Raw genomic sequence first — 18,871 nt, 5'->3', positions numbered from 1 at the left:
TCCAGGTTATCATATACCAGAGGTACACACACACACACCCACGCACTCAAGGACACACACATTCACATGCGCATGAGTCTGGCACGGCGCTGGATCTTCCCTCCCACTGACAGATGGATGGGGTTAATATCATAATTAAGCACCTCGGCCGACGGTTCCTGTTTACCGCTCGGTTGCTAGGCAGTGACATCAGCTGATCCCTCCCTCCTTCCTCTCTAATCCCTTCCCTCTCCCTCACACTCCCTCACACAAACACCACTCTCTCTGCTCTCTCTCTCTCAGATAGGCAGCGCAGACGTGGGCAGAGTGTGGGGGTATAGGAAGAGGAGAGAGCGGGAGGGTAGGTAGTAGTGTGTGTGAGGCTGTCAGACAGCATGGTCTGGGTCTGAGGACAGCACTGGAAGACGCAGCAGCAGCCTCCCAGATCTCCATGTAGACCAGTGTGGTGACATCCACAGATCACCTGGACCTGTCCACCCATCAGCACCACCCAGGACAACACCCACCTCTTCCACAGAGGCAAGAGGAAGAAGAGGAGGAGGACGAGGGGGGTGGGTCTGTTTGTCTTATTTTTTTTTTCTTTTCTCAGTTTTTTTGGTTTTGGGAGTAGGCTCCGGGCTGGACCGCATGCATGACACAACGCAAAGGCGAGAAACCCACCATCAGCATCCAGGAGCACATGGCCATTGACGTGTGCCCTGGCCCCATCCAGCCCATCAAGCAGATCTCTGACTACTTCCCCCGTTACCCGCGGGGCCTTCCCCCCATTGCGCCCCACCAAGCGGGCCACGCCGGGCCCCTGTGCCCTGCCCTCACCACCTCTTCGGCCGCTGCTTCCGCCACCGCTGCTGCCGAAAGTGACCGCCCCAATGAGGATAAACCAGACCGGGCTTGTGCCGGAGCCTCCGCCTCCTTACAGGCCACCAAGAGGGACGAGGAGCCCGACGTGGAGGGATACGACTCAGATGACTCCAGTGAGTAATGGTTTCCCTTCTTGTTGTCTCCATCCTACTGTTTACCACTGTGTTTTCCAACATGTCTACATGTGTGTGTCTACCCCTTTTAGTTCTTCCTCTCCCTCTCCCTTTCTCTTATTACTGCATGTCCATTTTTGCCACCGGTTGCCAGGCATCCCTCCAGCCGTGTGGCTTTGTGGCTTTATCTGTCACCATTTCTTCTCTCGGCTCCCCGTCCATCTCTTTCTATCTCCAATCTCCTGCCATATGTGTGTATGTGTGTGCATGCATATTTTGTGTCCCCGTGTGTGTCTCTGTGCTGCAGCTAACTCTTTCCCTCTCAGTCGACAGCCAACTGTTGCTGCTGCAAAGAATACGGCTCCCCCCTCCTCCTCTGCTCTCCTCCAGCTGAAAGGATGATATGTGTGATTGTATTGGAGCAAATGATTGCATGTGTCTGTCAACGGTTGTATGTGTGCATTTTTTATATAACCATTGTCTACAGGGTGCTCGGTCTATACTGTCGATCAGTCTCACTGGGCTGAATGATTCATGGCTTCTTGGTGAAGCTTCAAATTAATCGCAGTTTTGCGCTCAGCTGAGTCTGACTGCATCTGTAAGCTCGTCAACATACTGTACTGGCTAGTGGCAAGACAGGCAAGTTTCTATTGTGTGAGCATCTTGTTTGTCAGCCTGTCTGTTTATGTGTTAGTTTCCAAAGCATAAAGATGTGTGTGTGTGTCCATATCTCTCTCCATTACAGAGGGTAGGCTCCTTTGAGAAAGCCTCTGCTGAATGTCATTCCTTTAATCTATCAGGTTTGAGTGGACGAATAATAATGCAAATGAGTAACATGCTGCACAGCTATTGGAGCAATAAGAAGTCAAAGAGATGGAACGTGATTTCTACATCCCACAAAACCCATTTTCACTCCCAGCAAACATCTTCACAGACAGATGATACGACAGTCTGCACCAGTGCTGCGAACTGGAGAAAATGTAGTGCCGGAATGAAAGCCGCTGCTACCTGCATAATTTTTTACAAACCATAGGATCTCGCTCATAAATCACTGAAACAGGGAAGGAGTCTCAGCATTTCGTTGCCTCTGAACTTGGCCCAACTACAGCTCACTATGAATAACATGTTGCTCTCACGGTGCGCAAAAACAGACTTTATGGTGTGTTTGTGTCAGACTCTAACAGCCCTTTCTAGAGATCTGTTGCGGGTGCTCTCTGCACAAGAGACTTGTGATTGCAGGTTAATGTGTGACAGCAGTGCGGCTTCTCTGAGAGTTAATCCATGCAGAGCAGCATGCAGTGTCGGGGGTGGGGGTGGGGGGGTAGGATATCTCTAATCCAGAACTGGACAGGAGGGGGGATGGTAGGGAGCAGGGGAGGCAGGTCAGCGCTGGCAGATGTTGCTCTATGACCTCCGCCAGGCAACCGGGATTTCACTCAGTGGGGTAAAAGAGATAGAGAGATGCATTCTCCTAAACTGTGAGAGCTTTCCTCGATTAGTGAGAGACTTGACTTCTGTAGCTGGATATGACTTTCTGAGGGCGTTTGCTCTTTTGTTCTCAGGAATCACAGCATGGTGTTTCGAAATGTCTTTGTTGGTGCATTGTGAAGTGTTTGGAAATGAATTTATAGCAACTGCAAAGTGATACTTCTGATCCCTCTCAGACTACGTGTAAATCAACAACTGGTTTTGCCAAGTGATTTGTTCTGTGGTAAAACTTAACTATGGTAAATGGACTGCACTTACGTAGCACCCTTGTCATCTTCTGACCACCAAAGTGCTCTATGCTACATGTCACATTCACCTATTCATACATTGATTATGGAGGTGCCAACTGCTCATCAGAAAAAAATTCCATTCACAAACACTCACGCACCGATGGCACAGTATCGGAAGCAATTTGTGGTTCAGTAACAAAGGATGCACCGATCGAATCATCAACTTTCTGATTAGTGGATGACCTGCTCTACCTCCTGAGCCATAGCCGCCCCATTGGCCCCACTTACACATATTGTATACACTTTCATTACAGTTCGCTACAAATATGTGTATCTGTGAGCCAGATAAATAAATCCATCTGGGTTTTGCTGTGTTACATGCAAATCTGTCTGGGACATACTGCACTCCATACGGCGAGATAAACTCCCAAAAACCTCGAGCTGCTTTGTACTTGTTGCTCTAATGCGCAGCCAAACGGTAGATAAGTTCAGTGTTGCCTAGGAGAGCTCCGCTCAGGAGATTGAGCGGGTCATCCGTTAGTTGCAGGGTTGGTAGTTTGATCCTTGTCCACTTACTGGGTCCTACTGTCTACATGTCAAAGTTTCTCCTAATTGTTCCCGATGGTCTGGCCTTTCCCAACCATCGGCATGTGTGAATGAGAGGCAAATTCTTAAGTGCTTTATCAGTTAAGGTAGGAAAGTAAATGCCATCCATTTACCATCGCCCGCTATTATAGGGGCAAGTCCCGAACACTGGCTACTGGCACAACACTTACTAATGTAATTCTGACTGGGAAGAGTAAAGTGCTCAATATTCTTCAAAGTGTTTGTCAGATCCTCTAACAGTGTCTGAAACCCTCTACCCGACACTGTGTCTGCCAACTTTCCAAAAACAGACAATTCGACAATCATGTCAGCTGTACAGTAAGTGGTCAGGTGTGTGGAGGTGTAAAAGTAGGCAGAGTTTAACTTCTCTCACAAGCTCTCTTTTATTTTAACTTTTCGTGTGTTTGCAACCAAATGCGAACATTACTGAATGAGTGCCTTCGCGGAGAGAGACTTGAAAGTGTGTGCCATTGGCCCCATTTGTACAGTTCATCATGCAGAGACATGCCAAAGACACTGAGTTCTGGGAGTAAAATTGGGGAGGGAGAAGGATGCAATCAGGAGGATAACAGCAGACTTTTCACCCGGTCTTTGAGTGTGGCCATTCAGAAGTTACAGAGATTTTTACTTCTAGATGTGTTCGGAAGTGTAAGACTAAGGTCTTACAGTTTATGTATGCAACGTCAAAAGACAGATGCCTTATTTAAAACATCTGGATAGAAGGTTCTTCTATGATTTCAATCCATCTCTATAATTCCTCTTGGTTGCATTTACACTTGGCTTCTCTTGATAAACAGTAACTGCCCAATCTTCCCAAGACCCATGAACCAGCTAGGTGTAAATGTGGTCGTCTGTATGTGTTGGGATGTTGTGGCACGCATACGATCACCGTAACTTTATCAAACTGCTGTTGGTGCACAGTTACTTACTTACTTGTTTACAAGGTGTCAGTTGAGGATCAATCACACTGCAGGTTGAAGCGAACGTCAAACCTCGGCTCCTCTCCATCCTCCCTGCTAATAAGGCAATTAGACACAAACATCTGCCAGAGCATCATCTTAATGATTTTACAATCACCTGAAGAGTCATCAGTGATGCAGGATAATTACGATGTCAACTCCATCCCCCCCGCCCAAAAAAAAGGCCACATGAGGAAGGAGCACCAAAGTAGCTATGGTTTCAATTAATTGTAAACAAATATTGGATGGGTTATCCAAAGTCTGAGTCATCTGCATGATTATCACCAGCCTCACCTACAGTGTTGATGTTTCTCATAAATGCAGGCGCTAAAATAAATAAATAATATATAAATAACAAGTGGCTGTTTGGGTCTGATGCAACGTCCTGAATAATCCCAAGCTGCTGCTGCTGCCATGGGAGTTTGAAAGGAGAAACATAAGGCGTATAAACAAAATACTGCAGCAGCATGAGCCTGTTTTAAGGAACGACCTCACAGACTCAGATATTAAGACCTGCTTTTCATTATATAGGATGCCAAAGCACTTTGACACTACAGGTAATATACCTTTATATTCCTGGATCAGGTTTTCGGTCACATATTTTTCTTATTCCTGTGGAATAACATGACCAAACACAGAAAACATGACCTCATACTGGGACACTCCCTGCACAGCTGCAATGCAGTTTCATATTGGAAATAACTCAAACATCAACAGTAGTTTTCAGGTTTTGGATTTGGTCAGTCTTGATTCACTTTTCCAGACATTTTGCACCAAAGCTTAACAGTCATACAGTGAGAAATTCTTTACAAAGAGCCTCAACGGTTCAAAATCCAATGACGCCATAAAGACATATTATGTTTTTGTGTCTTTGGATTAATGAGAAAAGATCTGTCTTCTTCTCTTTTGGTAAGAAAATCTTCCAGTGTCATTCTCCATCTACTTGTAAAAAATGAAAAGAAGTCAGTTTAATGTTTTATTATTTAAAAATATTTTGGTGGATACTGATTTTCTGACACCAAGAAAGCAATCAAATTAAAGAACATTAATGACTATAATCAAAACCTAATGATACATAAGTCCTGAAATATGCAGCAAACATCACAGATTGATTGATTGTGCAACTCTGTGAAAGGATTTTTTGGTACAAACTTCTCCCATAATGTGCTGTGTTGAAAGACTTGCCGAGGGACAGCTGAAACTGAGGCTATTTGATGAAAAGCTTACTATAAAAGCCGGGAACACATCGTATCAGTCGTGCAGACATAACAGCTTCTGCTGAACGGCAACACGCATATAAGAATAACAGTGATGAAATCTATTTTACAACCACATTCTCCTGTCTTACCAGCTTAGCTTGTGTACGTTTCCAACTTTATTTCATCTCAGAGGGTTAGTAAAGTTTTAACACACTTGTAGTGAGGCTGATCTGATAATTCTTGGCCTCATACATATGAGTCACACACTGAGGTAAAGTAATTTCTCCCTCCTGGCGGTGCAGCAAGCTGCGTTGTGATATGAATGAAAAAGCCTGCTCACTTTGAATTTGTTTGATTGTCTTTCAAAAACTGCTTTAGAGACGTAACTTCCACCTTGTTGCCGCATGAAATTTAAGAGAAAGGAACTCTCTTCTTCCTGTTGTTTGTGATTTAAAAGAGCCAGCACTGCCCCAAATTGGCTCTTCATGGTCCTGCGGGACTTGATCCAGTATCTGCGTGCTTCCTTTGAGGGTAGGGGGGCGGGGGAGGGTGGAGGAGTGTGGCAGTCTTCTCCCTTATGTACCAAATCACACAGGGACATCTCAATCCGTGCTAAGAACCTGCTGGCTAATCTGCATAACAGCAGCATTTTCTGATTCATTATGACTCAACCTTGATTTTAATTGAAACGGAAAAGTGCATCACCCACCAAGTGTCCTAGCTCCCCTGCGAAGGGGGGTAATCAAAACCAATTGGACATCCGGATCTCTGCCACATCAATTAATGGTTGTTTGTGGAGGGTGCAGAGGGCCAGGAGAAATAGCCGGCGTGACCCACATGACAGAGCAGGCCCTTGTGTTTTTGAGAGATAAGCCTCAGAGCCATATGTGTTGACAGGACTAGTGCAGGTTGGTTGGGGGGAAGAGTTGGTAATGTATGCACACACAGGTCTCCCCTGAGACACCTTGCTCTGGCAATATTGCTGTCTCTTCAGCACAAGAGTTGAGCTACAGTGTTTGCTTGTAGTTGTCAAATGGTGAGGAGAGATGTAGCCATGAAGGGAGTGTCTAAAACAAAGGAAAAAAAGGATCTGTCAGAAAAGGTAAATAAAACATTTAATTGTTAGTGAGGTTGATTGGGGATTTACTTGCAAAATGTGACAGAATTAACTCGTAAAAAATTGTTTCCCTACATTTTTGGGGTTTGTCTTAAATGAGATGGACAACAGAGTGTTGACACAATTAGAACCATGACATTAACCTGATGTCAGTTTAATGTCAGTAAAATAAGATGTCTGACAACAATTTGTATGTCAAAAACATTAAAACTGAAGCAACAAAATATCAGTGTTTCTAAATTGATGGTACCCCAAAAGGAGTACTGCAGGGGGTAAGTAAGGCTGTTTCCTAAAATAATTATACTGTAATAAGTTCAATAAAAAATGTAAATGTAAGTTCGATAAACCACTTTTTATATTTTAATATATCCCCATTTTCAGTGCAACTGTCAGCCTCGCAGAAGAAGAAGGAGAAAGCAACAAGTGCAATCATGTGCACAGTGATGTTTGTTCACTGTGAGTGGGAAGCCAGTTTTGATACTGAATGGCAAAAATGACGAAAATCAAGAAAATGGATTTGTGTTTGAAACGTAGCAGCAATAGAGCCGAACAACAAAGAAATAAGTGAAAAAGGAAGCGAAAACAGGAAGGAAGAATATGTTTTAATGGGATTTACCTCAATGAGCTGCTCCCCCCAAGATACTGTATGCGCTTTTACAGTTCCAAGGCTGTTTAATAAATCAGACACTGATGGCTCAGCGCAGGAAATATAGGCATTATTATCTATGAGAAATGTTTTGCGCTGGTCAGGGGGACTTGGTGGGAAGACATATTTCAGACGTTGTACATTATTGAAAAAAGTTTGGGAACCACTGATAAATATGACAGACATATTGGGGATGGATTGGCATTTAACAAAATATGAACCAACAATTGATTTATTAGTTAAATAACCCTTTCTTAAAAGTATCCATATAATTTTGTCTCATGCATTCAATAATAATATATTCATTATGCAAGTCAATATATAAATATTTTGAAATATGGGTCATCTTTCAGATTTATTTGATATGTATAATAAATATTTTAGATGAATATGAGTTAAATAAAAAAGGCAAGGAAAACCATAAATGTAGATTCAGACTAGGGGAAATTCATTTTTAAAAGAGTATGCAGGGGCCACAATTACAAAAGCTGTGTCACCTTTCAGCCACAGGAAGGTGGACTGAAGGGGGTGCAGCGACCCTGCCTTAACGCAGCTTAGGAAGGCTATATTTATATTGTTGCAAGATTTTTAATTAAACCCTACCTCTTACGATCCGTGTCGCCCTCCATCATGAACAAATTACTCAAGTTCAAATCAGTTTTCAAAGCACTTTGACTACTATGACTCTGTCAATTTGCCAATGCATTCACCCTGATTACTAAAGTCCATTTCTCAACTATCCTGTTTTCATATTGTTTGGCACATCAAACAGTGCTGTCAAGATGTGATTTACAATTAAAGTGAAACCAATGCTGGATTTTTGAGGCCTATACAGGCATTTGAGAATTAAAACACAACATAATTTACATAAACACATGACAAACATAAAGAACCCTCATATGGATCCCTTGAATTGTAATTCAGAATTGTAACAAGAAATGAGATGTATATTTTATAGTAGTGGTTACTGGTGGACAAAGGTGTATGTAAATGAGACATTCAATTTTCTCCAACATATCTTTAGCATTTTCATTGTCCGATTTATTGTTCCTTATTGGCTGACATATACGTCCACACTAATATATCTGTGATAAGCTGATATTAGTTTATTGATTGCTCTCTCTAATTCCAATATTGTAATACGTCTGATTCTAGTATTCTACTGATGTATATCATAATCATTTTGTTTTACATTATAGTCAAATAAGGGTCAGATGGAGGTAAGGATGCACTGATACAGTCCACTTTGGTATCTGATATGGACTATATTACTAGGGTCAGGTATTGGCCGGATACATGTGAACTCACAGCAATCTGCGGCCTCGTGTTTTGTTAAAAAAACGGTCCCATGAGTTCTATGCAGTGAGGTATATAGGTTCTAAGTTTGAGAGAGTACTGCTTCTGGATATAAGCCAGATACCCTGAGTTTAGATCATGGAATTGGTATTAGAAGGGTATTCATTCATACTTGGCTCCTATAGAGAGAAGCATCTCTTAAGAAAGTAATAGCGGTACATTGCACAAGCTCAATGTTAAGGTCAGGTGAGCCTCAAATCGTAGAGGTTAGTGAAGGAGTGCTTTCCTCCATACAAGATTTAGTGTAAAGTTGCTATTAAAAAGGTTCAGCAATGTACTGTGGGGTTTTGCCATTTAGCGCAGAATATTAAAATTGATTCTAAAGCAAACTGGGGATCTAAATAATGAAGCTAAAACTGAAGCATTTTTCTTTCTAAGCCTACAGGATTTTATTTAGCCCAGTGAGAGCACCTATCCACAAAAAACCTGATGATGCCAGAAAAAAGAAATGGTACCCTAGTTGTCGAGTGCAAGACAAGAATAATTTTAATATTCCCCCATACACCATCCCATTTTAAAGTCAGAATTTGAAGATTTCTCACTTTATTTTTTGTCTATTCTGAGAAATCTAAGGGCAGTTCTTGCAGCACCAAATCAGAGGCTAAATTACATCAAGATCATTCATGTGTCAGCAGATCACTGGTGCCAATAGCCAATGCTAACCCTTTAGCATACTGTAGAGTGATAATATTCCAAAGAGAACACTGATGCTCTTCTAAGTGAGAAACAACTCTCCAAAGTAGCTGTTAGGAAACAGTTTAGCAGCAGTGTGTAAATGCTTTTGGTATCTGACCAATGGGATAATCTCCTAAAAACTCAGCGTATTCCTTTAAGGGCAGAATAGAAGGAAGTGTGTGTTGGGCCATCTGTTGCCTCTCCCAGACCAAAAGCCATTTCCAGACCTTTTCAAAACAGAGGGCTGCATCAATCCACTTGAAAACATCCCCTGAGCCTCATAATGCTCCGTTCAATGTAAAGAGTGATTTCAGCGCTGCCGTGCCCAGCACAGTAGAATCCTATTAAGAGTCTATCTGCAAGCTGTCATGCAGTAGTAATGACTCACTGTAGTGTCCCATGTTTTCCTGTGACTAACTCAGCACTAACAAAGCGGGCCAGATTGTCAGCCTGTTCACATTATGGGTTATTATTACCGGTGCTGTCTCTCAACAGGAGCCATCTAGTGTTTTAAGTTAGCAGCAGTTCTGCTCCATCAGATACAAACTCTGCCTCTGCTCCCTCCTTCATCCCACTAAGCACATTATGTAATGATAATGCCAGCTATTACACAGATCCATTTGGTGCCTTGGGCTGTCATCCATGGGGTGAAATTGTGTTTGGCTTTAGTATGTCAAACTTTGCATGCGATCATGCAGGGTTTGTGTTTAAATATTGGTGTTGATACACAAGCTCCTAAAAGCTACAGTTTTTAAAATGCGACATCCACCTGTTCTTATCTGTTTTAACCGCCGAGCATTTCCAAGAGAAGCGCTTCATTCCCCTTACTGAGAAGCCAAAGACTGACTCCATTTGCCTAAATTAAATCCTTGTGTCTGATCACTCCACTGCCCACGCCAAGTGATGAATCAAAAACTTAACTAACTTAACCACAACTGCACTGAGTGGGCACTCTGTCCACTGAGAGCCGAGTTCACCAGTATTAGATTTTTAGTGTCTCGTCTCTTTGGTGCAGTTTAATGAGGCCACATTAAAGGATATCTGGGCATGAGAGTTCAAAGCTTTCAAATTGTTACTTCCGACTGGCATTTGCAGCTAAGGGAGAAGTTGATGATCATATTTACTTGTAGATTTAATCAGAACCATTTATGGCTCCATCATAATAGCCTCCATTGTTTATAATAGAATGTTAAGTTAAGTAGCAGTAAGCAGTAAGTCATTTCCTTTAAACAATTTCTGGTAAAATCACTGTATTCTACTTGCTCAACACCAAACGCAGAGAAATGTAGCAACTGGATGGTGAATAAAAACGAACATAGATATTTTTTAGAGGTATTGGTGGAGACCAAATCAGAGCTTAAAGGGAAGTAAATATTGGACTTCTATTCATCAGGTGGACACAAACACAACTCCAAATGAATGCTAATGTTGTTCTGAGTGTGCTGGATGTGTGCATAGGCAACTGTTTGCCAACATGTTAGCCAAACTCTTTATAAGGTGATTGTGTGTGTGTCTGTCAGCTTGTTTTAAAGTTCTTCTGCCCCCAGTGGCCAGAAATGGTTAATGCAGTTTTAATAATGGAAAGATCTTTGTTTTGTGTGTTAACCGACTGACAGAAGTTCTGACGAAGCGAACATTTAACTCACATGACTGATGAGATGTTTCCTACAGTGGGTAGCTTTCGCTGATGACCCAACCGGGTGCTTACCTTATCTCCACTGCCTCCAACTGGAGCGCTTTAGGTTAGATAGGAATCAATAATTCCTTGAATTTTCCCTATGTGTCCTCGAAGGCCTCCTGATTGAAAAGTAGTGTTGAAGAACTCAACCTCAAACCACCAAATGTACCTCAACGGCTGTTTTTCCTCCACATTTAAAAAAGCTTGTATATTTGTTGTTAATTTGTTGTTTTATAATTCAATCTTTAATAATATCTAAACATTAAAGTTGTGTGTGCTTGCTTGCAGTTCTATGTGTCTGCTATATAAACTCTTTTGTGTTCGATTTTCTCAATGGACCAAACAGTGATCAGAATAGTTTTTTGTAAGTCAGAGCCCAACACTTGTTTTTTTTTTTTTTTTTTTTGGGCCAAAGAGACTTCCTTTTTTTCTTCTAAGTTCCTCTTATTACTCCCTGAGAAGATGCTGAACACGCTCTTTCAAAGCTTCTGCAGCCCACCTCAGCTGGATCGATAACAGGTCTCTGCCCTGCTTCTTTGGACTCTTGGATGCCAAATCTCAGTATTTCAGTCTTTCGGTTGCTTCTCCCGCAGGAAGAAAAGCTCAATGAATGGTGCAGTACAGCTCTGCTGTAGACAGACCACAGACCACAATGTCTAGCATCAGAGTGGAGTGCTGGGCTGAAAATGCTTGCTGAGCTCACCTGGAGTAATAGCAGCCAGGCAGGAGGATTTCCTTGTGTTGGTGTATTGTGTATTGCCTTTATTGTCTGCTAAAGTGGATTTGATTTCCTTGGGGGGGTCTCTCTTGCCAGATGGTCTCACTGCAGGCTTTGAGATTATGTATGTAATCTCCAATCACAGAGTACTAGTTACAGAGAAATTACATTTATTTTCATGGTATATTTTCATTTTGATTAGGATGAAGAGAGGACAGGATCATTAAATCAAAAAGGGTTTATCTCTCTGGGAGCATAATATGGCTATATGGCTATCTGATATGTGCCACCCCACTTCTATAAAGGGGCGCCACAACTCAGCAGAAAATTTGACGTATTGATAAAATGAATGATGATTTGCATGAAACATTCCTCATAAGTTTCTGGCTGACAAACACATCAGTGTGGAACAAAACAATTTTTTCTTCAGTGTTTTCAAGCATTTTAGGTTTGACTGCCACTTCTTCTGCAATAGTGTAATGACTAAAATAAGCGGCACCAACTGTTTACCTTGATGTACTAAACTCCTGATATTCACATATTGGTAGTAGACGCTAAATGCACATTCATTAATATTTTCTTTATGGAAATTTGGTTGAGATTCTTGCTATATTTGGATGTTAACCTGATTTATGTGTCGCTATTGGATACCTATTAGATTATGATAAATCTTGTGTACTAAGTTGATGTTTTGGCCAGAGGGTGGCTGAGGGGAAAAGCTCATGAAATGTCCAAAAGAGTGCTCATCCTCCGGGGAGCATAAATGTGCTCATTAAATGGGAGCCCATCAGAGATATTTCCTATGCAAATTTTGGCCTTACGGTGGTGTTCTAAAAAATGTTAGTGGGCGGGTGACAAAAAAAAGAAGAATTCTCTAGGCCAGTGTGGGCTAAGGTCCCCTGTTGGGCTATGGAGGTATTGCATGTGGGCTTCACCCTGAGCTATAAAAACTTCTTTCATGCAGCAGATTCAATCAGATATACTTGTTGTTTAATCACATTGCAGATGTGTCATGCAATGGCCAGGAGTTGTCCAGATACCTTGGTTAAAGTTTAAGACTGACACTTGTACCCAGCTACGTGTTAAATTACACAGTATTTTCTATTTTCTCTAAAAGTAATAGGACTTTTATTTAAAGTGAGAAAAAATGGAACGTTTAAAAAACTATTTTGAGTAATGACGTACATTATAACATGAGAGATCTGGTAAGGTTAAATTAGACAATGAAAACTCCCAAGCAGCTGTTCTGAATTCAACAGAGCAATATCTCTGCCTCAGTTAACAGATGAGGTGAAACTAATACCACAGAATTACAGATCAAGCACTTCTCTCTGTATCGTGTGACATTTAATTGTCATGTTCAGCATTAAAGGCAGATTTAGTATGCATGCTGTGTCTCCAATAAAATTCATCAAAATATCATCACAGAGAGGCTTACATAAAGATTTATGACTCGTCCGCTACTGGCAAACCCCACAAAGTAGCAGTGCCTGAGTCATCTTTTTAGGGAGCTTTGGGTCTGTAAAAACTCAGAAGGCCAAAAAAAATTACATTTTTCCATGAAAAGTCCACTTTTATCAATAAATGCAGGGGCGGTCTTGATGGTGTTACTTTACAGCCTCTAAAACTCAGTTTTGGGTGAGGAGGGAAATGAAGAGGAGTTGTGACTGTCACTGAAAAGAGGTTGGTGGGCCAAAAGTGCCTTTCACAGCAGCTTTTAGCTCACAGTTTGGCCACCTGTGTAGCTGAAAAAAAGAGTATTAATGTGCTATGTGAAGGCCCCTGCGAACTCTGACTTTTTCATCTTCACATGCATGCTGGGAAATCACTGAGACAAGTTTCGGAGCATTCTGTCCTTTGGTCACCAATAATAAATTCACACAGTGATGAGTGGTCACAAAGAAAGCCCTACTATCTATTCTTACTTGTAAAAGTCCATTCAAATCCCACTAAGTGCGTTATTCTCAGTTTGCTCAGATTAAATATTTGACTATGGGACTCTATTAGTTCCAGCTGTTCTCTCTGCTGCTTCATATTCACACGGTCACTCATCTTGATTCATATTCTTTCTTGACCTGATTCACTGTGAGGATGGATAGAAATCCATGACTAGCAGCTCTGTAGAGCCACTTACTGTTTCTTTTGATTCACATTGATACTTTGAGGTGTCTGCGGTAGCGTTGCCTTCCTCTATACACCCTGAGGTTTAATGTGATAATGACTATAAGCCCTTGCACTATTCTCCAGTGCATTAGCAAGAGCAGTCATCTTTAGTGTGCATTATAAAAAAACACATCAATAATCCTTTAAAATGTAAATCCCCAGCCTTAAGTGTAAACACAATCTTTGTAGAAGATGTGACAATGAGTGAACGTTTGGATGGAAAATAGTGTTTGGTGTGGAGATGCTCCATGAAAACATCACACTCACACTGTACATCAACGTTGAGCTGACAATAATTACTGTCACTGTTACTGACAGCAACAGCCTGTGAGCATGATAAAGGTCCACAATCACGCTATGAACGTCATTATTTTTCCCTGTATCTGGCCACAAAGTAATAAATTAGTCGTCTCTAGAACATCATTTTTCATAGCGTCAATCACTTCAAGCTACCTGAAGGCATTTTACTGTGAAAGGTCACCACAAGGCTTTCCTTCCTCAGATGAAGCCAGGTGTTGTTGCAGAGAGTTTTTTTCCTCCTGTTTGTGCTGAGAACCTCTGTGAATGGATGGTTACAATATAGCTATTGTTCTCCAGCCAACTGAGCTGGTAATTCCAAGCACTGTCAATACTGGATCGGCCTTGTTTTAACAGGAATGTAGCAGAAGAACAAAGTGGGTTACATCAGACAATTGAGCTTCTCAGAGGACCATCCTGACCTTCAACGTCTGTGCAATATAACATCTCACTCCCACGACTGGGAAAAAAAATGTTGCCAGTGAATGTGTAATGTTACCTTTAAAAGCAGTGGTGGAAGAAATGCTTAAAGCTTTATCTTAAGCCTGCAATAGTTGACTTCTTTGGCACCGGAAACAAGATGTGAAACCAACATCAGCACCTTTTTGGTTGAAATGAAAAACTTGTTTTTTGGCCACATGGCAAATGTAAGCCTAATTTTGACTCTCTTTTATCTCTGTTTTTTGGTCTCTACCAACTCCTAAGGGAAAACTCTGGCTCTTTAGCTGCTAAATGCTCCACTATGTTTCACCAGCTAGTCTCTAACTGTCTCTGCGTGATGTTTGCTGCTGAGCAGGTAGTAATACTGTGGGATTTGTAGAACTTTCCCTGCCTGCTGCAGTTAAAAATGACACTATGAGAGCACTAAGAGTGAATGAAAACAGTAGCAAGTTGTGAGGTTGACAGCTAAACAGTGAGCTCATTATAAAGCCAAGAGGAGCTGCAGATTCAGCTAATAATTCCCTTCGGGTTCATCACTAAAAGTGACCCCTTCCACAGACACATTGCTTTCACATTGTCACTTGATACTTTGTTATTATGACATAATAAAAGTAAGCCTATTATCAGCAACATTCACTTAAAGCAAAGATAAAATGTAATACTAATAAGTCAAAATGTACTTTTAATAATATACATAATATACTTTTAAGTAGTTTAGTCCAGTGATCCCTAACCCAGGGGTCAGACCCCCTCTAAAGGGTCACAAGATGAATCTGAGGGGTTATGAGATAATTAATGCAGTAGGAAAGAAGAGTTCTGCTTCACAAATGTATGTTTATTTTTGAACTTTTCTCTATTCTTTGCCTTTTTTGTCAAATATTGGATAATTTTACCTTGTTGGGTCCCAAACAGTTATTTAAATAAAATCATCTGAGAGGGGAATGTCTCTTTGGTGAAACTGCTAACAACACATAGACATGTGAAATGTGAAATGTGAAAAGGGGCCCCAATTAGACATTGTTCTTCTGTAAGGGGTCACACATTAAATAGGTAAATCTTTAACAACTGTATTTGATAAGTTCATCATAGGATTTTTTTTACATAAAATCTTAAAAAGTAACGTAAAGTAATATTTCCCCCTGAAATGTGAGTAGAAGTAGACAGTGTCCTAAAATGTTCATACTCAAGTAAAATACAAGCATTTCAGAATTGTACTTAAAGGTCCAGTTTGTAGGATTTAGTGGCATCTAGCTTTGTAGTTGCAAATTGCAACTCTCTCGCCTCACCCTCCCCTTCCAAGCGTAAAGGAGAAACTACGTGAAAGGCCCTATCTAGAGCTGGTGTTTGGTTCATCCCTAATGTGGAAACATGTCAGCTTCCGTGAATGTGACGTCTGTAGATGTGAACAGCTTATACTAAGGTAATGAAAACATAACAATTCAGGTGATAATGCACTAATGAAAGCATAGTTATGCACATTATATTACATTTCTGCCAACAGATTTTCCTAAATGTTACACACTGGACCTTTAAGTTGACTAAATGTACTTAGTTACTTTCCACCTCTCCACCCAAAAGTAAATTTTAATATAGAGAGTGGGAAAAAAGCCTGCGGCTCTTTGCTACTCTCCACTCCATTAGCATTTGTTCTCATCCCACCAGGTAGAAATCTGTATCTTACTAAAGAGAGCAGCGGAACAAAAATCCCACACAGTGCTCCAAACAATAATTCAGAAGGCAGCATCATCACAACATTTCCAAGAACTGATGCTGTGAGTTTCAAAGGTTTGACTCCCTGCAGGTTCTTATCTTTCTGTATGTGTTCTGACTCACGATGTCTCTGCAAGTTTCTTTTGAATTGTTTGTTCGTCTTAAACCTACAGAAGAGTATACTCCTGCACAAACAACACTTAAGCATTAAGTATTTCATCTTATCTTCAGCGAGTAGTTTTGCCTCATAGCAATTATTGATTGTGAGCGCGAAAACCCTCTGTGTGTTCAGTGGTGACGAGTTTTCTCTTTTTTTTTCAGCAAGAGTGGGCTGAATGCTCTCGGACGTCTGTGTGGCTAAAAGTAAAATAACTTTCAGCCAAAGAAAAATCTTCTCACAGCAGTTTTTAAATATCAGAGTCCTAGTCGCCTACCAGAGGAGTATTTACAGAAAAAAAAAAGAGCCTAAGTGGAAATGGGAATGCTGCCTCACATTCTGTAGGCGGGGAATCTGACAGAAAGATAAAAATACATACAGAATATGTATACAAAATGTGTCAAAAAGGATGGAAAACTTATTTAATAAATCTGGAGTTGCACAAACTCCCATTCTCTCTTATGTAAAACCTCTTCATTCAACAAGGATTAGAGAATTGTGTAACATGTCTTATGTTTTAAATTGAAACAGCCAGAGGATTTCTTTTCCATCCATCTCTTTAAAGCTCTACCATTAGTAAATGAAATCTGCACATACAGTACAGGGCAGGTTGCTGCAAAACAGCCTCATCAGCAGAAATCGATATCCGTGTCAAGCACAATGCCTAACTGGGGTATTCTCCACCTCCTGAATGACATTAAAATGAACAAAACCCACAGACGTTTGATGCAGACCTCCAAGCTTTCCACAGATGTTTAATTGTATAATTGAGCAGAAAAATAAAGTACTTTCATCTCCTAATGTACCCATCTCTCAAAGTCAGACCCTCATTAGGTTGAGGTTCAGCTCTCCTTTAAGTGTAAGGAAGACCATAACATGCAGTGGAATCCAGGACTGACGATCAACACATAACTTGTGCGTGCAGCCCATACCAACCAGATGATTAAACTTTCTAAGGGAATCGGACTTTGGCCTGATCCAGTGCGCTCTGACGCAGGGGGGAAGCAGTCGATATCAAGAACATGAAGGGTGATTAATAAAAAGTGTGGTTGGGTGTTTGAATCATCCAAGAGTTCTCACTCAGGGTAAAGTACTGAATCAATCTTGCACTGACCGGGAGTGTCGTCATTTGCTATAAATACATAATTGACAATCCCCCAGAGCTATTGCATCCCTGCTGGTGTATGTAGTCAAGTCAAGTCCCAACGTCCCTTCACAAGTCCCGACCAAGATATCCTGAAAGCAGCAAATTGCCAGCTGACAGTCAACATGCACAAATGTTCTGCATGTGAGGAAATAATTCCCCATTGCAGAGGGTGGCAGTAGTCTGTATAAAGGTGAAAATGTGCCTGCCCTCAGTGCTTCACTCCATTTGTTACACTGGTTTTCTACCCCGAACAGCCAATCAGAGAGCTTTCTCTGACTGACTTGATTTGTCACCAATTCCAGCAAACTACAGCCATCAGTGCTGAAAAACCCAATCCCTCCCAAAAAAAAGCCTTGAAAAAAAAAGGAAACTACCAGCACAGAAGCTCAGCGGTCACCCAATGGTTGGGGGCGGCTGTGGCATAGAGGAAGAGTGGATTGTCGACTAAACAGAAAATTCCCTGGGTCCCTTCAGTCTTGGGCAAGACACTGAACCCCAAATTGCTCTCGTAGGCTGTTTGATGGGTGTGTGCTCTTTCTGATGAGCAGATGGAACCTTTCTTGGCAGCCTCTGTCATCAGTGTATGAATGTGTGTGTAAAGTGGTCTGAAGACTGGAAAGGCGCTATATAAATGCAGTCCACCGACCAATGGTGCCCACGGTGCTCAGCCTGGTATGCCAGGAAGTGCCAAAATTCCCAGCCATTAGAGAGTTGGTCAAGTTCTGTGATTATATTGGTGGATATTCTGTAACCACAAGTTTTGGTTTGTAAAAAGCAGATCAAAATAGGAGCTCTCATTCTGTGCCACTACAACTTGCATTGGTGCTGCCTTTCATTGTCTTTTTTGATACTACCGGTGGGTGCTCAAACCCCCCCACTCCTACGACTACTAGTAAGCTAGTCATTTACAGTGTTGATTTACATTCTCCCTACTCTACCACACATTCACATCCACTATTCTGTCACTCTCCATTGACTCTGCTCAATAAGCCAGTAGTTCAGCGGCTCCCAACCACCGTCTCGGCTGTCAGTAAAGGTGGGTTTCAATGTCAGCTGGCAAAAACAATTGCTTTGGGTAGCGCAAGTGAAATGTGAGCTGTCAGCAGCTGGTATAGATGTTAAAACGAGTTACATATTTATTACATAGGAATTAACACAGCTGAGTGTGGCTGAAACACCACAATGATGAGAAACTATATAATACAATACCTCCTAAGTAATGATGTTGTTCTAAGCTGTTGCTTTTGGTGATATGAGTATAGAGAAGTGTTACTTGTACAGATGTAATTTATGTTGATGGGACCAGATGA

General features: G+C 41.4%; 1 protein-coding gene across 1 annotated transcript in view; it reads left to right on the top strand.

Moving 5' to 3' along the window:
* Positions 1 to 317: 317 nt before the first annotated feature.
* Positions 318 to 18,871, top strand: part of doc2b (double C2-like domains, beta) — a 130,280-nt gene continuing 111,726 nt past the window's right edge. Inside the window, exon 1 of the mRNA XM_035666939.1 lies at positions 318 to 974. Within this exon, the coding sequence (XP_035522832.1) occupies positions 632 to 974 (343 nt within the window). The 5' untranslated portion in view covers positions 318 to 631. The remainder of the gene's footprint in view (positions 975 to 18,871) is intronic.

Source organism: Morone saxatilis, unplaced genomic scaffold (assembly GCF_004916995.1).
Source record: "Morone saxatilis isolate NCDOM2014 unplaced genomic scaffold, NCSU_SB_2.0 Contig20, whole genome shotgun sequence".
Lineage (NCBI taxonomy): Eukaryota > Metazoa > Chordata > Actinopteri > Moronidae > Morone > Morone saxatilis.
The sequence above is the reverse complement of the archived record's forward strand: the minus strand, read 5'-3'. Positions and strand labels throughout refer to the sequence as shown.